At 44.2% G+C, this 20,520-nt stretch overlaps 1 protein-coding gene across 2 annotated transcripts in view; it reads left to right on the top strand.

The window, feature by feature from the left end:
* LOC311046729 (paired amphipathic helix protein Sin3a-like) overlaps positions 1-20,520 on the top strand; it is a 48,072-nt gene that overhangs the window by 14,646 nt on the left and 12,906 nt on the right. The window contains exons 5-17 of one of the 2 annotated variants that reach the window (XM_084059246.1): positions 53-458; positions 2,732-2,989; positions 5,001-5,153; positions 6,920-7,078; positions 7,906-7,992; positions 9,931-10,049; positions 10,697-10,907; positions 11,798-11,914; positions 12,915-13,153; positions 13,864-14,047; positions 16,934-17,202; positions 18,989-19,449; positions 20,102-20,268. In XM_084059246.1, the coding sequence (XP_083915372.1) occupies positions 53-458; positions 2,732-2,989; positions 5,001-5,153; positions 6,920-7,078; positions 7,906-7,992; positions 9,931-10,049; positions 10,697-10,907; positions 11,798-11,914; positions 12,915-13,153; positions 13,864-14,047; positions 16,934-17,202; positions 18,989-19,449; positions 20,102-20,268 (2,830 nt within the window). Of the gene's footprint in view, positions 1-52; positions 459-2,731; positions 2,990-5,000; positions 5,154-6,919; positions 7,079-7,905; positions 7,993-9,930; positions 10,050-10,696; positions 10,908-11,797; positions 11,915-12,914; positions 13,154-13,863; positions 14,048-16,933; positions 17,203-18,988; positions 19,450-20,098; positions 20,269-20,520 lie in introns of both variants that reach the window. The other variant, XM_084059245.1, reaches the window with a different exon arrangement.

The following is a 20,520-nucleotide window of genomic DNA, read 5'->3' as shown; positions in this document are numbered from 1 at the left end:
CCCCCTGAAGACATGCCTTTTTACTCTCTCTCTCTCTCTCTCTCTCTTACAGCATAGACACTCCGGGGGTGATCAGCCGCGTGTCCCAGCTCTTCAAGGGCCACCCGGACCTCATCATGGGCTTCAACACCTTCCTGCCGCCGGGCTACAAGATCGAGGTGCAGACCAACGACCTGGTCAACGTGACCACGCCGGGCCAGATCCACTACATCACCCCGCACGGCATCTCGGTGCAGAACCTGCCCATCACCGGCCCGCCCGTCCCGGTCGTCAGCCACCACCACCACCACCAGCACCACCAGAGTAGTGGTGGTCCGCAGCAGCAGGCCAGCCCGCACGGCGGCGGTGGCAGTGGTGGTGGTCTCAACGCCACCTCCACCACTACCAACAACAACAACAGCACCACCGCCGCCCCGGCTACTACGCCCTCCCAGCCCACCGCGGCCAAGACTAGCAAGGTACCGTATAAATCCTCTGATAGTAACCTCTATTCAATTAACCCATTGAGACCTGAAGCCGATTCTACACGTCTCCTAAATCCATTTTTTTTTCTGAAAAACGTATGTTTCTATATCAGTGGTGCTCAATCTTTTTCATGTCAAGGACCCCCAAAATTATATGTATTTGGCCGCGGACCCCCATCAAAATATGTTGTTCCAGGGACCCCCCAGAACAAAGATTTGAGTTAAAAATGTTCACTTTAAAAATATATATATTCAGAAGATTTGCACACATTTTCACGATTTTTCAAAAATAGCAGATCTACAAGCTCGTAGCGCGGCACTCGGTGCCGTGCTATGAGCTTGTATATCTGCTATTTTTGAATAGTTAAAGTGTAAAATAATGCTTTTTAGCTCAAATCTAAAAATGAGACAGTTCCAGGTCTTAATGGGTTAAAAGCCGTCCCTCTATTAATGACCGGGGGCGCCGTTGAAAAAGGCAATTAAAAGCCTCCCTTCCAATACAAGCCGAGCCTTAGCCTAGCAGTGTTGCCAGATTCTCAAGACAATCAGCAACCCGGTCTATGAAAACAAAACTTTTGCACTGTTTATTTCATACAGTACTTGGTTTCAATAAATTAACCCAGTACATTTTACTGGGTTCAAACTGACGCCAAAATGTATATATTTTCTTTCATTCTGATCTGTGGAAAAAATGGAAATATAGGCCTCTCTCTTATACATGCCTCCCTTCAATAAAAGCCCGGTACCCACTACAGTTGAAACAAATACAAGCCCGGGCTAATATAAGAGGATTTACGGTATGTACCAACAGGCTCTATTCACAGCAGCCATATTATGAAGACATTCACAGGTGTTACCAATGATACTAATGAAGGCTCTGTTCCATTCTGGTCAAATAGAGTCAGGGTGCTGATGGTGTGCATGTTGGCTCACTGGAAACACTCTGTTACACCAGTGGGTCTACAGTTGGGGTCCAGGGACCCTCATGGGCTTCCAAATGGCCCCTTACGGGTGTGTAACTCTGAGAGTGTACAAATGGAACCAAATGGACCCGTATAAGGGTCCATTTGATTCCATTTGTAGTACACTCTCAGAGTTATGGGGGTCGTGGAAACCACTGTGCTACACTAAATGGAACAGAGCCTTCATTAGTATCATTGGTAACACCTGTGAAGGAAGTGATAATATGGGTGCTGTGCATATGAGCCTATTGACCTGCCGGGTGAACTGGAAAACCCATAGATATAGAAACCTAGATACCTCATTGGCCTCTGCAGTTTGTTGGAGCAACTCGTATCGCGGCCGCCATTTTCGCGTAGGCCAAACGGACACTCAAAGTGACTACTGGCCAATCGCAGCGCTCACAACCAGCGCATTGACTACTGGCCAATCGCAGTGCGTCTTTTCTAAGACTTGTCAGAATCTAGTTGTCCCGCCCCCCCACCTGCCTCTGATTGGCCTACCGAACGGCCCCTTCTGTGACACACGCGGGAGCTTGCCTACGCGAAAATGGCGCCCGAGATACCAATGCCTCGGAGCCGAAGGAGGCGTCTACCTTTTATATGTCTATGGGAAAACCCCTCACGGTTAGACGTGAGCAGTGGTGTAAAGTAACTTAAGTACATTTACTCAAGTACTGTACTTGAGTACACTTTTTTTAGATACTTTTACTTTACTGGAGTATTTCCAATTGTCTATACTTTTTACTTCTACTCCACTACACGGTTACGGTGACATTCGTGTCCTCTCTACATCCAGGGTCCCCACGGTCATGAAATTCCTGGAAATATTTTGAAATTAGAAAACACTTTTTCCAGTCCTGGAAAAGGTCTGGAATTTATCAAGGGTCCTTGAAAAACATTTGGCTACGCATTATTTTTGGCTATTGATTTAACAAAAGTAGTTTTTCGCCGAACGGGCTGCGTGATTGCAGCCTAATGCATACTGGACGTGACAAAAAGAACAGATCTACAAGCTCACAACGTGAACGTGCTGCAGCGTGATGCGTAGTTAGTTAGTAAATTGGAATGGAATTATACCATTCTATGCTTTATTTTTGATACACTGCCTGTCTTTGGGCATTGCACATAGGAGTAAGAGACTCATTACTGCGCTGAATGATTGTTATATAGGCCTGGAAATCGGGTTAAATATTCTGGAAAAGTTTTGGAAAAGTTTTGGGAATTCATTGGTAAAAATGTGTGGGAACCCTGTATAACATCCTCTCTCACTCTCTCTCTCTCTCTCTCTCTCTCTGTTTCCAACAGCCGATGCAGTCTCCCGCCCTGACCCCCACCAGCCAGCCCAACCCTTCCATCCCCACCTATGCCTCTCCCCGCTCCCCGTCGGTGCAGTCCCACACCCCGGTGAGCAGCGCGCCCTCCGGCGCCGGCGGGGGGCCGCTCCAGAACAACCAGCCCGTGGAGTTCAACCACGCCATCAACTATGTCAACAAGATCAAGAACCGCTTCCAGGGCCAGCCGGACATCTACAAGGCCTTCTTAGAGATCCTCCACACCTATCAGGTATCACCATTCTACTCATTGAATACAAACAGATTTGATTGTTTTACTGAGCATCCATCCACAGTAGCTCTACTTAACACTAGGGGCAGTGGTTCTCAACCAGTGGTCCCGGGGACCACCAGTGGTCCTTGAGGGGGTTCACAGGTGGTCCCCAGCTAAATGATGGAGAATTGGTAACCAAATGGACCCATATAGATCTTTGACTCTTGAGAGCGTAAAATGAAACCAAATGGACCCTTGCGGGTCCATTTGGTTTCATTTTACGCTCTCAAAAGTTAAATTGTTGTTAACTCACTGAGTGCCATTAACGTGTTTGACGTGTTTTTGAAAAAAATTAAAAAATTGAGAATTTTTTTTTTTTCTTTTTGAAAAAAAATGTTCAGAACCCAAGATATCATTACCTGAAGATGTGCAGCTCCATCCACTCCTTGTTTAACTTAGAACTAAAAAATGCTATATCTCTCTTCCTAAGCACTTTTTGTTTTCTGTGAAAAAAACTCTGGCACTTTTCAGAATCAATTCTGAAATAATTCTGGCAATCCTGGCACTCAGTGAGTTAAACATCTGCATTAAAGAATTTTTATTTTGATCAACGTTTTCCGGTTATCTCTCCTACTCCGAGGCTAGGTCTGAGGGGCTAAATCTCATCAAACGGCGGTCCGTGGCTCAAATGCCAAATAAATAGTGGACCTTGATATGAAGAAGGTTGAAAACCACTGTACTAGGGGGCTGTGTGTGTCCACTAAGGTTTTTGTTTGTTGAGTGCAGCGTATATATTTGAATTGTTTTTAATGGGTATTTAGCTGCGTGTTTAGGCTATGCTGGCAGGAGTGAGTCTTTTTGAGTGGTGCCAACCACTCCTACTTTGACTGTGTCCGTATGTCCGTCCGTCCGTAGGTCCGTCCGTATGTTTGAGCACGGCTGATTGGCCAAGCTTCACGTGACATGTGACAATATATTATATATATATATACAATCAGCAACATATTGTTGCTGATTGTTGCGGATGCAACCAGTTACACTTTCAAAGGCACCACTCTCTTCACACTGGGTGTGATTTTTTGTTTTGTTTAAATGTAGTCAATTTATTCCACACATTTTCAAAAGTTGCTGAAACAGCAGATGACAAAATTGTGAGCTTGTCAACCTGCTATTTAAAAAAAAAAAAGTGTGATGGGGCTCAAGTGCTTCAACTTTTTATTTGGCAATAGTAAACAAAATCAATATTTACACCGTGATAAGAGGTATAACACAATGTTATAGAGGCTATTTTGATGCATAGTTACTGTACAGTCAGTTTGACCTCTTTTGTCCTTCCTTGCCACCTTTTTAGCGGCGCTAGCCGCTCTATACCTTTAGGTATAGAGCGGATATTAGCCCTCTATACCTGGCTTTTGCGTCAACGTTCTGATTGGTCAGGCTCGCCAAGGTTCTGATTGGTCAGGTCCGTCAACGTTCTGATTGGTCAGGCTCGCCAAGGTTCTGATTGGTCAGGTCCGTCAACGTTCTGATTGGTCAGCGCCGCTCTATACCTTTAGGTATAGAGCAGATATTAGCCCTCTATACCTGGCTTTTGCGTCAACGTTCTGATTGGTCAGGCTCGCCAAGGTTCTGATTGGTCAGGTCCGTCAACGTTCTGATTGGTCAGGCTCGCCAAGGTTCTGATTGGTCAGGTCCGTCAACGTTCTGATTGGTCAGGTCCGTCAACGTTCTGATTGGTCACTATTCATGACATCACTATGTTACTATTCATGACATCACTATGATGTCATGAATATAGAATTAGATGTCTATATAGGTACCCACTCTATCAGCTATGACAGATCAGTTTTTGCCACTTACCTTGGAATGCATTTGGTGATTCGCTTCCAATGGCACTATTTAGTGCCACTGGAAGCCTTGAAATAAATTTACAGAGATTTAATATTGTTTCTCTAGTAGAAACACATATCTATGACAAAATATATCAAAGGCGCCGCTACCTTCACACAGGTGTGATTTTTTTTTCTAGAAGGAGCAGCGAAACGCTAAAGAAGCAGGGGGCAACTACACCCCGGCACTGACGGAGCAGGAGGTCTACGCTCAGGTGGCCCGGCTCTTCAAGAACCAGGAGGACCTGCTGTCAGAGTTTGGACAGTTCCTGCCAGACGCCAACAGCTCAGCGGTGAGTCTGTTCAGCAAGTGTGACCGATTTGCGAGAGAAACATCGTTTTGGTTATGATTGTTGTTGGTAATTGTTGAGATTTAACTTTGTAGTATTATACTCATAACAAATTCAGATTTGCTGGCCCGCACTGCAGTGGGCAAATGACCATGTAACTCAGAATCAATGTTTATCACATCACAGGTTTACAGGTGTAAACAGTGGGTGAAATTAGTATTTGTGCAAGCTCCATTTTTATATTTCCATAAAAAATAAAGGAAAGAAGGGGCAAGGAGAAGAGAGAGAGAGAGAGATCAATAAAAACAATACTTTATCTACATATTTACTTATAGTATATCTTTGCTGTCGGGTAGAAACCTCTTATCTCCATATTTTATCTTTGTGTGTTTTTCCATAAATGAACGCCCTACTTGATCACAGTGGCGTTCCCAGGAATTACGTTTAGGGCAGGCGAGATTTAGGGCACTTGGGGAAAAATCTCGGAAACAAGTTAACAACAACACTACACTGACTACAAAACTGAAAAACGCTAATAAAAACAATATGCAAGTATAATCAATGTATGTATTGCGCTGGTCCTGGCGCCGCCACGGTCTTGGCAGCGGTGGTGTGAAAGGTATAGCGTCCTCTGGATGAATCTGTTCTTCAGCGGTGGTCTCTTCATGTTGTAGAGTTTAGTAATGAATGGCTCAAGCTGCTCTCAGAGCCCCTTTTATGCCAGGTGAGTACAGGTGATGGCCCAGACCCCCACCCCTGGCACCCCATGAAGACATTTGCATTAACCCCCAAAATAATGATATTATTTCCCGCGACCCCCCGCGTGCACGCGCGCGGTCCCGTTCGCGCGCGCGAAGGTTATTTAATTATAATAGGTTATTTGATAATTCTTTATTATCAAAACATTTTTGCAAAAAGTGGGTAAATTGAGTAAATTAACTGATAAAACATGAATTAATGATAACATAAAAAAATATTTTGTATAAAAAAAAAAAAAAAAAAAAAAACGTTTTTGTTTTCAAATTCACCAAAAAATCTGGCGACCCCCCCAAATTATTTGGCGACCCCCCTGGGGGTCGCGACCCCCATGTTGAGAACCACTGTTCTAGGGGAGGCGGGTACGCCACTGCTTGATCATACTACAGCGTCACACAAATGTATCAAAAGTTGCAGATCCATAAGTAACAGTTTTGGACTTATGAAGTTTCCACCAGAGACGATATGCTCCGGACCCTCAAACCTAATTTACACTTCATCGTACGTGTTGTACAAAAATAGCAGACCTACAATTAGTGGTGGGAAAAAACGTTAATTTCAGTGAATAAACGATTTCATTCAAGTCCACGGCAATGATGCGTTCACGTTCTCGTCCAGTAGCGCTTCCGGTTCCGTCTGACAGCTAGTGCTCGCGGCGCGGTAAACAGCGCGCATGGTCCGGTGACAGGTCTAAGCTTAGCCCCGCGTCCTCCTGTGTGTGTGTGTGTGTGTGTGTGTGCGACATGCGCGGGGAGGGGGAGGGGCATGAACAAAATCGTGAACGTAACAGTTCCAGGAAGGGAACGGGTTCGTTCACGGCAAAGAACTAGTTCTTATGAACCAATCGATTATGAACGACCCATCACCACCTACAAGCTCACAACGCGTCCCACCTGCAACGCGTTGTGATTTTGTAGTTTTGCTATTTTCTTGTGTTTTGCTGTGCGGTCAGTAGACAGTGACCCAATGACCATGTGATGAAACGTGTCCATCCTCTCTCTCTCCACACACAGCTGCTCAGCAAGACCACAGCGGACCGGGCGGAGTCGGTGCGTAACGACCACGGGGGCACGGTGAAGAGGCCCCTGCTGGCCACCAAGCAGAGGCTCAACCAGAACGGTCTGCCAATCAGGAGACCCTCTGGAGTGGGAGGAGCCACGCCCCCTATCAAGGTTTGACCCGCCTCTTCATGTTGACTTGTTGTGGACGTGAGGTTCCACACTGCTCACACAGTTAAATGACTGTTTCTTCACAATTATTATGACATTTAAAGCTGCAATGCTGACACCTACTGGTTGACAAGTAGTACTGCCTGAAGCTCATGGGTCCCAACGTCAATGCTGGCCGGGCAGGGACTCATTTATAGTCTTAGTAGTGTAGTCATTATGAACAAACAAATGAAATGGACATTTGCAGTGTTGATTTTGTCGACTAAAACTATGACCAAAACATTTTTGTCGACTACCTTTTTATCACTGACGAAAACTAAATAAAAACTAAATTAAAACTAATCTATGATGACTAAAACTAAGACTAAACATATTGACAATTTCGTCAACAAATTAAAACTAGACTAAAATGTTAGTGAGGGACGAGTGGAACTAAGAGTAGAACTAAAAGACAAGTCATTTTATGTTTGGTTGTGCTCTATAGCAGAAAATAGCAGATCTACAAGCTCAGAACGCGTCACAGTGCGACGCATTGTGAGCTTGAAGATCGTCTGTTTTCAGTAGATCGGTTATTTTCAGCACCAAGTGTTAAGTCAGCCATTACGACGCCATCAAGGCACCGCCAACATACGTTTTAAACTACTAAATCAACTACATTTAGTCGACTATTATCGTATGATATTTAGAAAACTAAAACATTTCAGATGACTAAAATATGACTAAAACTAAATGGAATTTTATTCAAAAGACTGACTAAAACGAAATCAAACATTTCTGTCAAAATCAACAGTGTTTTTTTTGTTGTAAACGTCATCGTGGTCCCTTTGCAGAAGAAACCTAAACTGATGGGGAAGGACCATGCACTGGCTGAAGCCAGCAAACACAGCACTGGAACAGAATCTCTGTTCTTTGAAAAGGTCAGTAGTCATTATTATTACTCTCCGCCAGGAGAGTATTGTTATCACTGCGTTTTCACTTTCTAAACATGACACACCGATTGGTCAAGCCTCACGTGACACGTGAAATACTGTGATCTGATTGGCTAGTGACGCCACCGGGCCTATATATACATGGCATCACTCTGACAGTGTCTACGCCACTGTCAGAGTGAGGTAAGACGGGAACCACTCCGGACTGCTAGTTAACATGGGAACCATGAAATGGCTGCATTGCTGATACATAATTGGCAGATAGGACAGATAGGACATTTATATAGACAGGAGGGATATGACATAGGACACTTATACAGACAGGAGGGATAGGACACTCACACAGACAGAACGGAAGAGGACACTTACCCAGACAGGTTGGATAGGACACTTACATATACAAGAGGGATAGCGACCTATAAATACATGTGTCACTGTGATAAGCCAGATTCCAATACCGAAAATCCGGCCACTAGCTCACTCCCAGACCTTCGAACCGGAAGTAGTCAAGTAGTCGCGGTCCAATTGTTCCTATCTGTCTTATTGGACAGATAGGACAGATAGGACACTTATATAGACAGGAGGGATATGACACTTACATAGACAGGACGGATAGGACAGGAGGGATAGGACACTTACACAGAATGAACGGAAGAGGACACTTACCCAGACAGGATGGATAGGACACTTACATATACAAGAGGGATAGCGACCTTCGCGACCTTCGAACCAACACAAGTCTTCTGGCGGAGAGTTGTGCTCCGAGGAGCACTTTTTCTAGTTATTATTATTATTCGCTCACATGTCGACATTCCACCAAGGACCTGAATCCTCTAATATTATTTTAACCCATTGAGACCTGAAGCCGATTCTACATGTCTCCTAAATCTCAACAGTATTCTGAAAATGTATGTTTCTATATCAGTGGTGCTCAATCTTTTTCATGTCAAGGACCCCCAAAATGATATGTATTTGGCCGCGGACCCCCATCAAAATATTTTGTTCCAGGGACCCCCAGAAGCAAAGATTTGAGTTAAAAATGTTCGCTTTAAAAATATATATATATTCAAAGATTTGCACACATTTTCACGAGTTTTCAAAAATAGCAGATCTACAAGCTCGTAGCGCGGCACTCGGTGCCGCGATACGAGCTTGTATATCTGCTATTTTTGAATAGCCAAAGTGTAAAATAATGCTTTTTAGCTCAAATCTAAAAATGACACAGTTCCAGGTCTTAATGGGTTAAGATTGGCAACGACAAGTCTCCTCCTTTTGTATACATTGTATCCACCCATGTCTAATGCACTGGTTCTCAAAGTGTGGTCCAGGGACCCTCAGGGTTCCTTGAGGGGCTTCCAAATGAACCCACAGGTCTGTAAACTCTTGATAGTGTACGAATACAACCAAATGGTACCGGTTAATTTGGTGCCATGTGTACACTCTGAGATAAGATAAGACCTTTTTATTGATCCGGCTGGGGGGGGATTTCAGGCACCAAAGACAATACATAGTTATGAGGATCCTTGACATTTTTAAAGTCATGTTGCAGACATTACACCTTTTGAACACATGAGGGCGATGTTGGATAAATATATGTACCCAGGAGACGACAGCACTTGTAGATTTTATGCACAGGTGTATGTTCCTAATGCTTTGGGCTACATTCTTGGGTGGGGTTTGAAATGTGATTCAAATCTGATTTCCACTGATGTGTCTCAGTCTGCACTCTCAGACACTAAAGCCTCATTAATACTTGTAGTAAAAAACGGTGTTACTCGCTAAAAATCACAGATCTACAAGCTCACGGCGTGTCCCGACGCAAAGCCTTTGTGAGCTTGTAGTTGTAGAGATTCTATTTTGGGTGTGCACGGAACGTGTAATTCAGGCACAGCTGATATACAGAATGAATGTTTGTGTGGTTAACAGGTAAGGAAAGCACTGCGGAGCTCCGAGGCGTACGACAACTTCCTGCGTTGTCTTCTCATCTTCAACCAGGAGGTCATCTCCCGTGCCGAGCTGGTGCAGCTGGTCATTCCATTCCTGGGGTATGTTCACAATTCACATCCACGCTAGAGCCCGGGGGACCCCACCTTCACTTAATGCGGCCCGCAAGTTAATACCGGAATACTGATACATTATTAATTTCAGCTGTTCCAATTCCAGACATGAAAAGACGACCCGCTTTAATTACTTCAGTCTATATTAGTAGCTTAATGACTAGTATTCAAATTCTAATGTCCAATGTATTTGTTTGTATTTAAGTTCATAAAGTTAACTCATTCACTCCTTGGTTAACTTATTACTTTAGAATCCTGTATCTCGGCTCCTGTGTACTTTTTTTTTGGTTATTGTTGTATGTTATTTTGGGTGAAACATGCTATTTTCAATTTGCTGCAATTATGACGGATTACCGCAATCGGATTATTTTTTCCCATGATTCTACGAGACTCCTGTGTGTGTGTAATGAGGGGATCACCGTGAGGACGGTGATCACTGAAAATATTTTGTTTTTTTAACATTGAATGTAATGCTGGCAGTGGGGGAAGTAGAAAAAAAAAACCCTCTGGCAGGGAATGTGTTAATGGGTTAAACCATAAATTAGAAAGTAGTCAACACTTCTAAAATAAAAAAAATAAAAAAGGGTTAGTTCGAAAAACTTAATTTATCCTGATCTTTATTCTGATCTTGACAGAAAATTCCCGGAGTTGTTCACATGGTTCAAGAACTTCCTGGGCTACAGGGAGTCCTCCCACGTGGAGAGTTTCCCCAAGGAGCGCGCCACCGAGGGCATCGCCATGGAGATCGACTACGCGTCCTGCAAGAGGCTGGGCTCCAGCTACCGGGCGCTGCCTAAAAGCTACCAGCAGCCCAAGTGCACGGGGAGGACCCCGCTGTGCAAGGAGGTCAGAGACCTGGTCCACCGATGTGAAATGGAACAGATAGCTACATAGATATTACAGTAGACACGTAGATATACCACATTGGCCGTAGCTGTTCATCGTAGCAACGTGTGAACACAGCCGCCATATGGGTTCGGGCAAGCCTGGCCTCCAGTGTTGATTTTGACAGTAAATAGTCATAGTCTTTTGAATAAAATTCCATTTAGTTTTAGTCATATTTTAGTCATCTGAAATATTTTAGTTTTTGTCTAGTTTTAATCGACTAAATATCATAAGATTTTAGTCGACTAAATCTACAGTTGATTTAGTTGACTAAAATGCATTTTGGCGGTGCCTTGATGGCGTCGTTGTGCATGCTTTAACACTTTGTTGCACTCTGAAAATAGCCGATCTACAAGCTCGTAATGCCTGACGAAAACACTCCTATTGGATGTATCTCTATTGAAGCTGCAGGTTTCTCCACTATTAAAATCACCATAACTCTCTGAATTCACAACAGATTTTCAAGCGGGTTGGTTTTTACTTAATACTGCTACTATACTTATAAAAGACTCTGGGCATATTTCTTGTAGTGGAGTTTTCCCTACCATTATGACTGATGTAGGTGTATGATCCGGTGGCCAATGCGGTGTCTACGTGTTTTATATATGGATATCGTATGGGAAGAAAAAAAGCCAGCAAAGACTTAGTCCTGATTTTGTTGCATGCATCGTATCACGTATTGAAAATGGCAGATCTATAAGCTCACAACGACCTGTGAGCTAGTTTATCCGCTGGTTTTCGATGCGCGACACGATGCGCAAGGCTAAATAATGGCAAGGCATTACCCTTTTTTGTCTTTGGACTTTATGTTTACACTCGGATTGTTTCCTAACACTGTGGAACGTTTGCAGGTCCTTAACGACACCTGGGTGTCGTTTCCGTCGTGGTCGGAGGATTCAACGTTTGTCAGCTCAAAGAAAACGCAGTACGAGGAGCACATTTACAGATGCGAGGACGAGCGCTTTGAGGTTCGTACGGCTCAAATGATAGACACTAAATGATGTACTTATAAATCTCAGTAATCAAACGGGATTGGTATAGTGGTGAATCCTCTAAACATGTCTGATATGTGCATTTTATAGTCACAGAGTGATCAAATAATCCTCTCCAAATTTACGGTATGTTCAATTTATGAAAGTGATTGTCAGTTGCAACCCAAGAACAATTATAGTAATGAGAACATGGAGCGATTTGAGTTGATTGAGAATCGCAGACAGAAGTCAGGACAGAAATCCTGACTTCACTCGTTCGTCCCCTGGGTCGTGGAAGTAATTTCTCTATGGAGAATAACATTGGGTCATCTTAGAATCGTCTCATAAGAATCGTGGTCCAAAAATAAACAAACTGTGTCTGTGATATTGTCAGGGAGGTGGCTCTGTATCGTTTATGATAGTCAGTCACTCAGTCATTATATGAAGCATCAACTGACATATATCATTTGTTTATTTTTGGAACACAGTTCTTATTTGACATGATATTAAATGGGAATTCAGAATAGGGTGGGGCGCTCAGAATAGGCTGGGGCGCTCCCCTAGAGTTAGTGTCGAAGTGTCCTTGAGCAAGACGCTGAACCCCTAATTGCTCCCGATGAGCAGGTTGGTGCCTTGCATGGTTTCCTCCGCCATCGGTGTATGAATGTGTGTGTGAATGGGTTAATGGCACAATCAATGTAAAGCGCTTCGGATAGAAGCGCTATATAAATGCACCATTTACCATTTACCATTTAAGTCAGACTTTGGTGCTCTATAGGCAGCCACATTGACATAAATAGTAGTGTGATGTTACACGTTACCAATGATACTAATGGTTCTGTTCCATTTAGCGTGTTTCTAGTGAGCCAACATGCACGATGGCAGCACCCTGGTTCTGTTTGGCCTGAATGTAGTGACGTTATTGATGTCGGATGCAACAGATGTTTCAAGCAACTACTTTACCCATAATAATTCACCTCACCCCCTTTTTTTTTAGCTCGACGTCGTCTTGGAAACAAACCTGTCCACGATACGAGCCCTGGAAACCGTACAGCGGAGGCTGTCGCGCATGTCCGCCGAAGAGCAGCTCCGCTTCAAGCTGGACAACACCATGGGCGGCTGCTCGGAGGTCATCCACCGAAAGGCCATCCAGAGGATATACGGGGACAAGGCCCAGGACATCATCGACGGCCTCAAGAAGAACCCGGCGGCGTCTGTCCCGATAGTGCTCAAGAGGTCAGAACGTTTTAATGTGATTCTTTTTAACCCATTAAGACCTGGAACGCATCTGTGTCGTTTTTAGATTTGAGCAAAAAAAACCACATTATTTTACACTTTGGCTATTAAAAAATAGCAGATCTACAAGCTCATAGCGCGGCACCGAGTGCCGCGCTATGAGCTTGTAGATCTGCTATTTTTGAAAAATCGTGAAAATGTGTGCAAATCTTTGAATATATATTTTTTTAAAGCGAACATTTGTAACTCAAATCTTTGCTTCTGGGGGTCCCTGGAACAAAATATTTTGAGATGGGGGGTCCGTAGCCAATTTTTTTGTTGTTGACATGAAAAAGTTTGAGAACCACTGATATAGCAACATACGTTTAAAAAAAAAAACTGTTGGGATTTAGAAGACATTTTTAGAATCGGTACGTCAGGTCTTAAAGGGTTAAACAGCTGCTCTGTCTCGGACCAAAGAAGTTTTGAACAATGCAAATGCGTTTACATTACGTGTAATACCAGCGTAACGTTCAAAAGAAAGAAACGTTCAGACAAAAGAAATATTGCCGCTAGTGGCAGGGAGGAGAATGGCTATAGTTATTGATATCTGTGCAAATATGTCACGGTGTCTGTGGTGCTTTAGATGTGTAGTTTTTGGCGATTATACGATGATGTCATAATTGTGACAGGCCTAGGTGACATTGTAGTTTTCTGGTGACTGTTTTCAGGTTAAAGATGAAAGAGGAGGAGTGGAGAGAAGCTCAGCGGGGCTTCAACAAGATCTGGAGGGACCAGAACGAGAAGTATTACCTGAAGTCACTGGACCACCAGGGCATCAACTTCAAACAGAACGACACCAAAGTGTTTCGCTCCAAGACGTTGCTCAACGAAATCGAGACCATATATGACGAGGTAAGGAAACACGTTTCTAAAGACTCGACCGTATACTGTTCTTTTTGTGTTGTTGTAGTTTTTACCTGGCTAAAAAGCTTTTTGTGTTGGTATTGTGCCACTGAAACACGTTTTCCGGTGACATTGGAAGCACCCGCATGGATTAAAGCCATGTCATTTGGATTCCATGGAAGCTTGTCCCGTGCTGTAAATATTTTCGGATATTAACACATCGGGTGCCAGCATTTTTTCATAACAACTTACCGTGGGTGCCAGCATTCTCCCCATTGACTGTGCTTTGCTGTTTAAAGCTTCCGCGTGCGTTACAAGCAAATCCACGCAAAAAAAAGCATCGATTCATGTTGTGCCATGAGCCTGGCTAGTGGCTACAGCCTGGAACCATAACATTTCCCTCGCGAGTTACAACGGGGGGGGGGGGGGGGATCGCGCATCGCGCATGACCGGTTTTCCCCACAGGAAACAGATTCGGAGATATAGGCGTTTCAAAGTAGGAAATAGACAGGAAGCGGATGGGATTGATTTTTTTTTGTTTCCGGTGAGCGATCTGGCACTTCCTTTGCAGGATTACAATGGCTGCTCCCAGAGCTGCTCTAGCCCCGCCCGCGCGGAGAAAAACGAAAAAAAAAACAAAAAGACTAAACTCACGGTTCAGACCGTGTTCGGCACCGAAGCGCCACTATGTAAACACACGGTTCAGACCGTGTTCGGCACCCGATGTGTTAAAAGAGTATCAGAAGTGGTCAAACTAGCAATAGATAAGAATACGTGTTCAGAAGCAGCTTCCATAAAACCCTAATGCCCTCTCGGATATTTCCTAAAAGCGAAAGGTTAAATCCTCAATCTATAATTTCTTCAACAGGTTGGCTTGTATGTGGAACAGCAAGAACATAGGTTTACGATGATAATACCACAAACATCATAATTCTACATACTGTGCTTAACTGATTACCTGCCAATGACGTATATATACGTCTTTGAATCATCAGCTGTTGCCTGCCAATGACGTATATATACGTCTTTGAAAAAAATGTTTTTTTTTTTTTTTTTTTTTTTTAATGTTTTTTTTTTTTTTTTTTTTTTTTATAATTTCAACCCTTTTCGAATTTCGAACAGATTAGGAGCTAAAAATGTTCAAAGATTTGCTGCTCCATTCACTTCAATGTTAAAATTCAAACAGACAAACAATTTACATTGTTTTTTGGTTTAAAACTACTGGTTTTGAGCTATATTCAAACATCAAACAACACATGTTAACAAGGTCAAAATGACCTCGTTGACATTTGTGAAACCACACCTGAATCTCATCTGTGATTAGAAACCATCTGGGGATCAATCATACTGGAGGAAAAAAATCTGTGGCTACGCGAACAGGTACCAAAATCATGGCAAAACCCTGGCAGAGGCTACAGACTGTTCTGAAAAAACTCTGGCAGGCATTGTGTTAATTGTTTAGGAAAGGGAGCGCTAGTGTCGGGGATTTCCTTTCACGCCGTTTCAGGAATCGCAGATTAGGCATGGCCTAAAAAAAATCTTCCAGTCGAAAGTTTTATGCAGGGACGTGCACAGATAGACTCTACGTGGCGCTAGAGCACCTGCCCTTTGCCCTCTTGACCAGAAGTGCCCTTTTGAAAAAAAGGGCACTTTTTTTTTTGTTTACAGCAGGGGTCTTCAACAGGGGGTCCGGGACCCCTAGGGGGTCCTCAGAGTTACTACAGGGGGTCAGCCAAATCTTTATGTGATATGATTTTTCTTCTTACCATAACCACTCGAAACCTAGCATCCCTTTTCTGAGGAGGACTTTAGCCAAAAACAGCCGATCTACAAGCTCACAACGCCTCGCGCTGCGAGGCGTTGTGGGCTTGTAGATCGGCTATTTTTGGCAAAGAGGTATAGGTGTAGAGGGAAAAAAGAGCAGACCAAGTAAACAAAAAAAAGTATAATTTACTTGAGCACCTGCCCCTCAAAATGTCTGTGCACGCCACTGATTTTATGTTGGTTTAATCCATGCACCAGCTCTTTTGTCAGAACCCTACCCATAAGGGACAACACTCCACACGTCCCAGACTTTTCTCCCGCTTGGGTTCCCCATTGCAGTTAGAACCGCAGACTCACTCCATAGTCTTCCTAAAGTGGAGTCTGAAGACTCGCCTCTTCAGACTCCACTTTAGCCCATAGCGCTTGCCGTAGCGCTTGCCCTAGCCTTGACGACCTTGCAGGCTTTTATGCAAAGGTTAAAATGTAATTTAGATAGATAGCATTAGCCAGATTCCAGGTCATTTTTTTGACATGGCATCGTGTCGTTTGTATACCGTAGTTTCAATGTGCAGATTATTACATTTTTGATATTGTCTTCAACAGGGGTTCCAGGACCCCTAGGGGGTTCTCAGAGTTACTACAGGGGGGCCGCCAAATCTTTGTGTGATATGATTCTTCTTTTTTTACATTAACCACTTGAACCCTAGCATCCCTTTTCTTTTTTTTCTTATTTAAGCATCCCTTTTCTGAGGAGAACTTTAGCCAAAAATAGCAGATCTACAAGCTCACAGCTGTGAGCTTGTAGATCTGCTATTTTTGGCAAAGAGGAATAGGTGTAGAGGGAAAAAAGACCGGATCAAGTAAAAAAAAAAGAAGTTTAATCTGAAACACAATTTTCATCTCTCTCAGCTAGGGGGTCCTTGGCCTGAAAAACCTTGGAGACCCCTGGCTTAGACTGATGATATGTTCTTGGTTTACCTATGATCCTAGATTACTATCTCTATGCATTTGATTTATTACCTTGTGTTTACCTTAGTTTACTGTAGATCGCTCTGGATTAAGAGCGTCTGCTAAATGCCTAAATTGTTTGTGAATTGTTAAAAAATATCTGTGGTGTCTCCATCCGTCCAGCGCCAGGAGCGTGCGTCGGAGGACACGTCGTCCCCGCCGCCCAGCGGGCCCCACATGTCCCTGACGTACGAGGACAGCCAGATCCTGGAGGACGCCGCCGCGCTCATCATCCACCACGTCAAGCGGCAGGTGGGCATCCAGAAGGACGACAAGTACAAGATCAAGCAGATCATCCACCACTTCGTGCCGGACATGCTGTTCGCGCGGCGCGGAGAGCTCTCCGACGCCGAGGAGGAGGACGACGACGAAGACGAGGAGGCCGCCGACGGGTACGTAGCGGTTTCTTGATTTCGCCGACTAAAAACGGTGACGAAAAATGTCCCGTCGACTACCTTTTTTTTCACTGACGAAAACTTAGTAAAAACGTATTAAAAACTAAGCTACGATGACTAAAACTATGACTTAAATATATTGACAATTTCGTCAGCGAATAAAAACTAGACTAAAATGTTAGGGAGGGACTAGTAGAGAGATCTAGAGAAGAGATCCAGTAGAACTAAAAGACAAGTCATTTTATGTTGGTTGGTTGCGCTGGGGTGTTGCGCTCTGAAAATAGCCGATCTACAAGCTCACAACGCGTCGCGCTGCGACGCGTTGTGAGCTTGTAGATCTGCTATTTTCAGAGCGCAACCAAGTGTAAAATCAGCCATTATGACGCCATCAAGGCACCGCCAACATACATTTCAGTAGACTAAATCAACTTGTAGATTTAGTCGACTATAATCTTATGATATTTAGTCGACTAAAATTAGACTAAAACAAACATTTCAGATGACTAAAATATGACTATAAAATATGACTAAAAATCATACTGGAGATACATATTACTGTACTAGTTGAAAGGTAAGGAAAACGCTGTTTTTTTTTGCTGGCAGTGGCGTAGCAAAACAATGTTTTATTCCTGGCACTCAATGAGTTGAACCAACCCAACAATCAAAATTGTAAATGCAGATTTGCTCGAAATGCCCCCCCATACCCGCATATCTGTATAAATACCTCGAAAAAGTTAGTGACACCCACAGTCACGAAACTAGAGGGAGTGTAAACAACAATCTGGTACCACCCACCCATAAAACAAACATGGGCAAATTCTCCTCCCCCCCCCCCCCCCCCCCCTTTTATGTATGTCTTTTTTATTTTATTTTTGTACATAGTGGTATTTTTTCTCTGTATTTTTATGTTGATTTTTGAACTGTTTGGTTGCTACTATATATGTCTATGAAATTAATTCAAGGACCCCAACGGAAACAAGTCCGCAAGGACTTTTTTGGTCGGACCTTTTAGACAAAAGTATTATAAATGTAACTGTGTTGTTTTACATTCCTTTTGCCTAATAGACGCCTTAACAGACGACGTCACACTGGTATGAAACAGTATGCGCGCGCAGGTCGGCAGCAAAAGAACCCCACCGCTCATAAGATGCAATGTAAAAGTGGTCACAGTCTCACGTGTAAAAATGCATCCCATCACACTTTCAGATGCTGTTTTTCTCCCAGTGTGGAGGAAGAATGCTTAGGATTTTTACTGTGATCTCTCGCTCTTGAAAAATATAATCCTTGGTTTCTGTTGTGTGTAAACAATAATAACAATTCAAAGCAGTTGTCCTCAAAACTCCACCTCCAGTGGCTGTCATAAAAACAGAGGGGAGCGCTCTATGATCATGGCACCAGAACCTGCTTGGCTCGCGCAGCTGCAGCCCGTCAAGAATTTATGCTCCGTCCCGCGAAGGTGTCGCGCGCAGAGCCTAACGGCCGAGAATAGCAGATCTCCAAGCTCACAGCGGTCGCATCCGTGACGCGGTTGTGAGCTTGTATGTCAGCTGTTCTCGTTGCGCAATACCGTTACGCGATGAAGTATATATGTGTCGCCAGGGCGCACCCCACTAGCCTACACACAGAGGAGGTTGAATGAACTGAAACAAGCTCACCCTAAAACAGCAGGTTTGGGGATCTGTTGGGAATTGATTACATGAAGCAGTCACCTGTGCGTCCAGTCCCAATGTTTGTAAACAAATAATTGGTCTATACAAATTTCAATCAATCAATCAATCAACAGGGAGACGGACCAAGATGGCGGCAGTGCCACCAAGAAGCACAACGGCCTGCCGGGCGGCAACAACAATAACAACAACAGCAGCAGCGGGGGCAGCAGCGGGGGCAGCAGCTCGGCCCCCTCCTCGTCCTCCACCGCCACCACCACCACCACCACGACGGGGACGACGCCCGCGGGGGGGGGGACCGCCGCCGCCAAGCCGTCCAAGCTGCTGTTCTCCAACACGGGGGCCCAGAAGCTGCGGGGCCTGGAGGACCCCTACAACATGTTCTACGTCAACAACAACTGGTACATCCTGGTGCGCCTCCACCAGATGCTGTGCGCGCGGCTGCTGAAGATCTACGCGCAGGCCGAGCGGCAGATCGAGGAGGACGCCCGCGAGCGCGAGTGGGAGCGCGAGGTCCTGGGCCTCAAGCGGGAGAAGAGCGACAACCCGGCCATCCAGCTGAGGATGAAAGAGCCCAGTAAGTTTGTTTTAAATTTTTATTTCAAGGGGTAATGGGGTCAGCTCAAGTGGTCATGGTACATAAACAACGCTTAACCCATTAAGACCTGAGGCGATTCTTAAGCTCCTTACACACCGGGGGCGATTTTTTTCATGCGAATAATACGTTTTTTTTAAAACCTTATAAAGTCAATGCAAGCTTCCATGGAGCGAAAAAGCGAAGCGAAAAAGCATCTTTTAATTATTCGGAACGAGTCTGAATTTTGCGTATATTCGCATAATCGCCGGTGTGTAATGACCATTAACACATTGAGTGCCAATCGCGTAGACCTACACGAACCTATTTAAAGCCGCCACGTGCCAATCGCGTAGACCTACGCGAATTGGTATTTTTTTCCTTAATTTTTTTAAAGTTCACATTGCACTTTTTTCAATTTTCGATACACTTCCGTTTCCTGTAGCACCACCGGAAACGGAATTATCCGGGATCCGGTTTTGGTGGTTCTACCATGTTCTCTTGCAGTAGACGTGGAGGAGGAGAACTACTACTAAATATCACATAGGTTTCATGTGGTTCTACCATGTTCTCTTGCAGTAGACGTGGAGGAGGAGAACTACTACTAAATATCACATAGGTTTCATGTGGTTCTACCATGTTTCTCTTGCAGTAGACGTGGAGGTGGAGGACTACTACTCGGCCTTCCTGGAGATGGTGCGGAACCTCCTGGACGGGAACATGGAGCCGGCGCAGTACGAGGACTCCCTGAGGGAGATGTTCACCATCCACGCCTACATGGCCTTCACCATGGACAAGCTCATCCAGAGCATCGTGAGGCAGGTCTGTACCGCCACAGGGTTTTGTTGTTACGCTGGCATGGATGGTACTAGGGATGCGAGAAGAGTGGGCACTGGTTGCATGCACAGTACATCCTTATCAGACCTAAATGTATCCTTCAACTTCTTGTTTAACCCATTGAGACCTGAAGCCGATTCTACATGTCTCCTAAATCTCAACAGTATTCTGAAAAAACCTATGTTTCTATATCAGTGGTGTTCAATCTTTTTCATGTCAAGGACCCCCGAAATGATA

This window comes from Gymnoscopelus microlampas (genome assembly GCF_963454915.1).
Source record: "Gymnoscopelus microlampas genome assembly, chromosome: 1".
NCBI lineage: Eukaryota > Metazoa > Chordata > Actinopteri > Myctophiformes > Myctophidae > Gymnoscopelus > Gymnoscopelus microlampas.
Note: the sequence above shows the minus strand (reverse complement) of the source record. Positions and strands in the feature narration are given on the sequence as shown.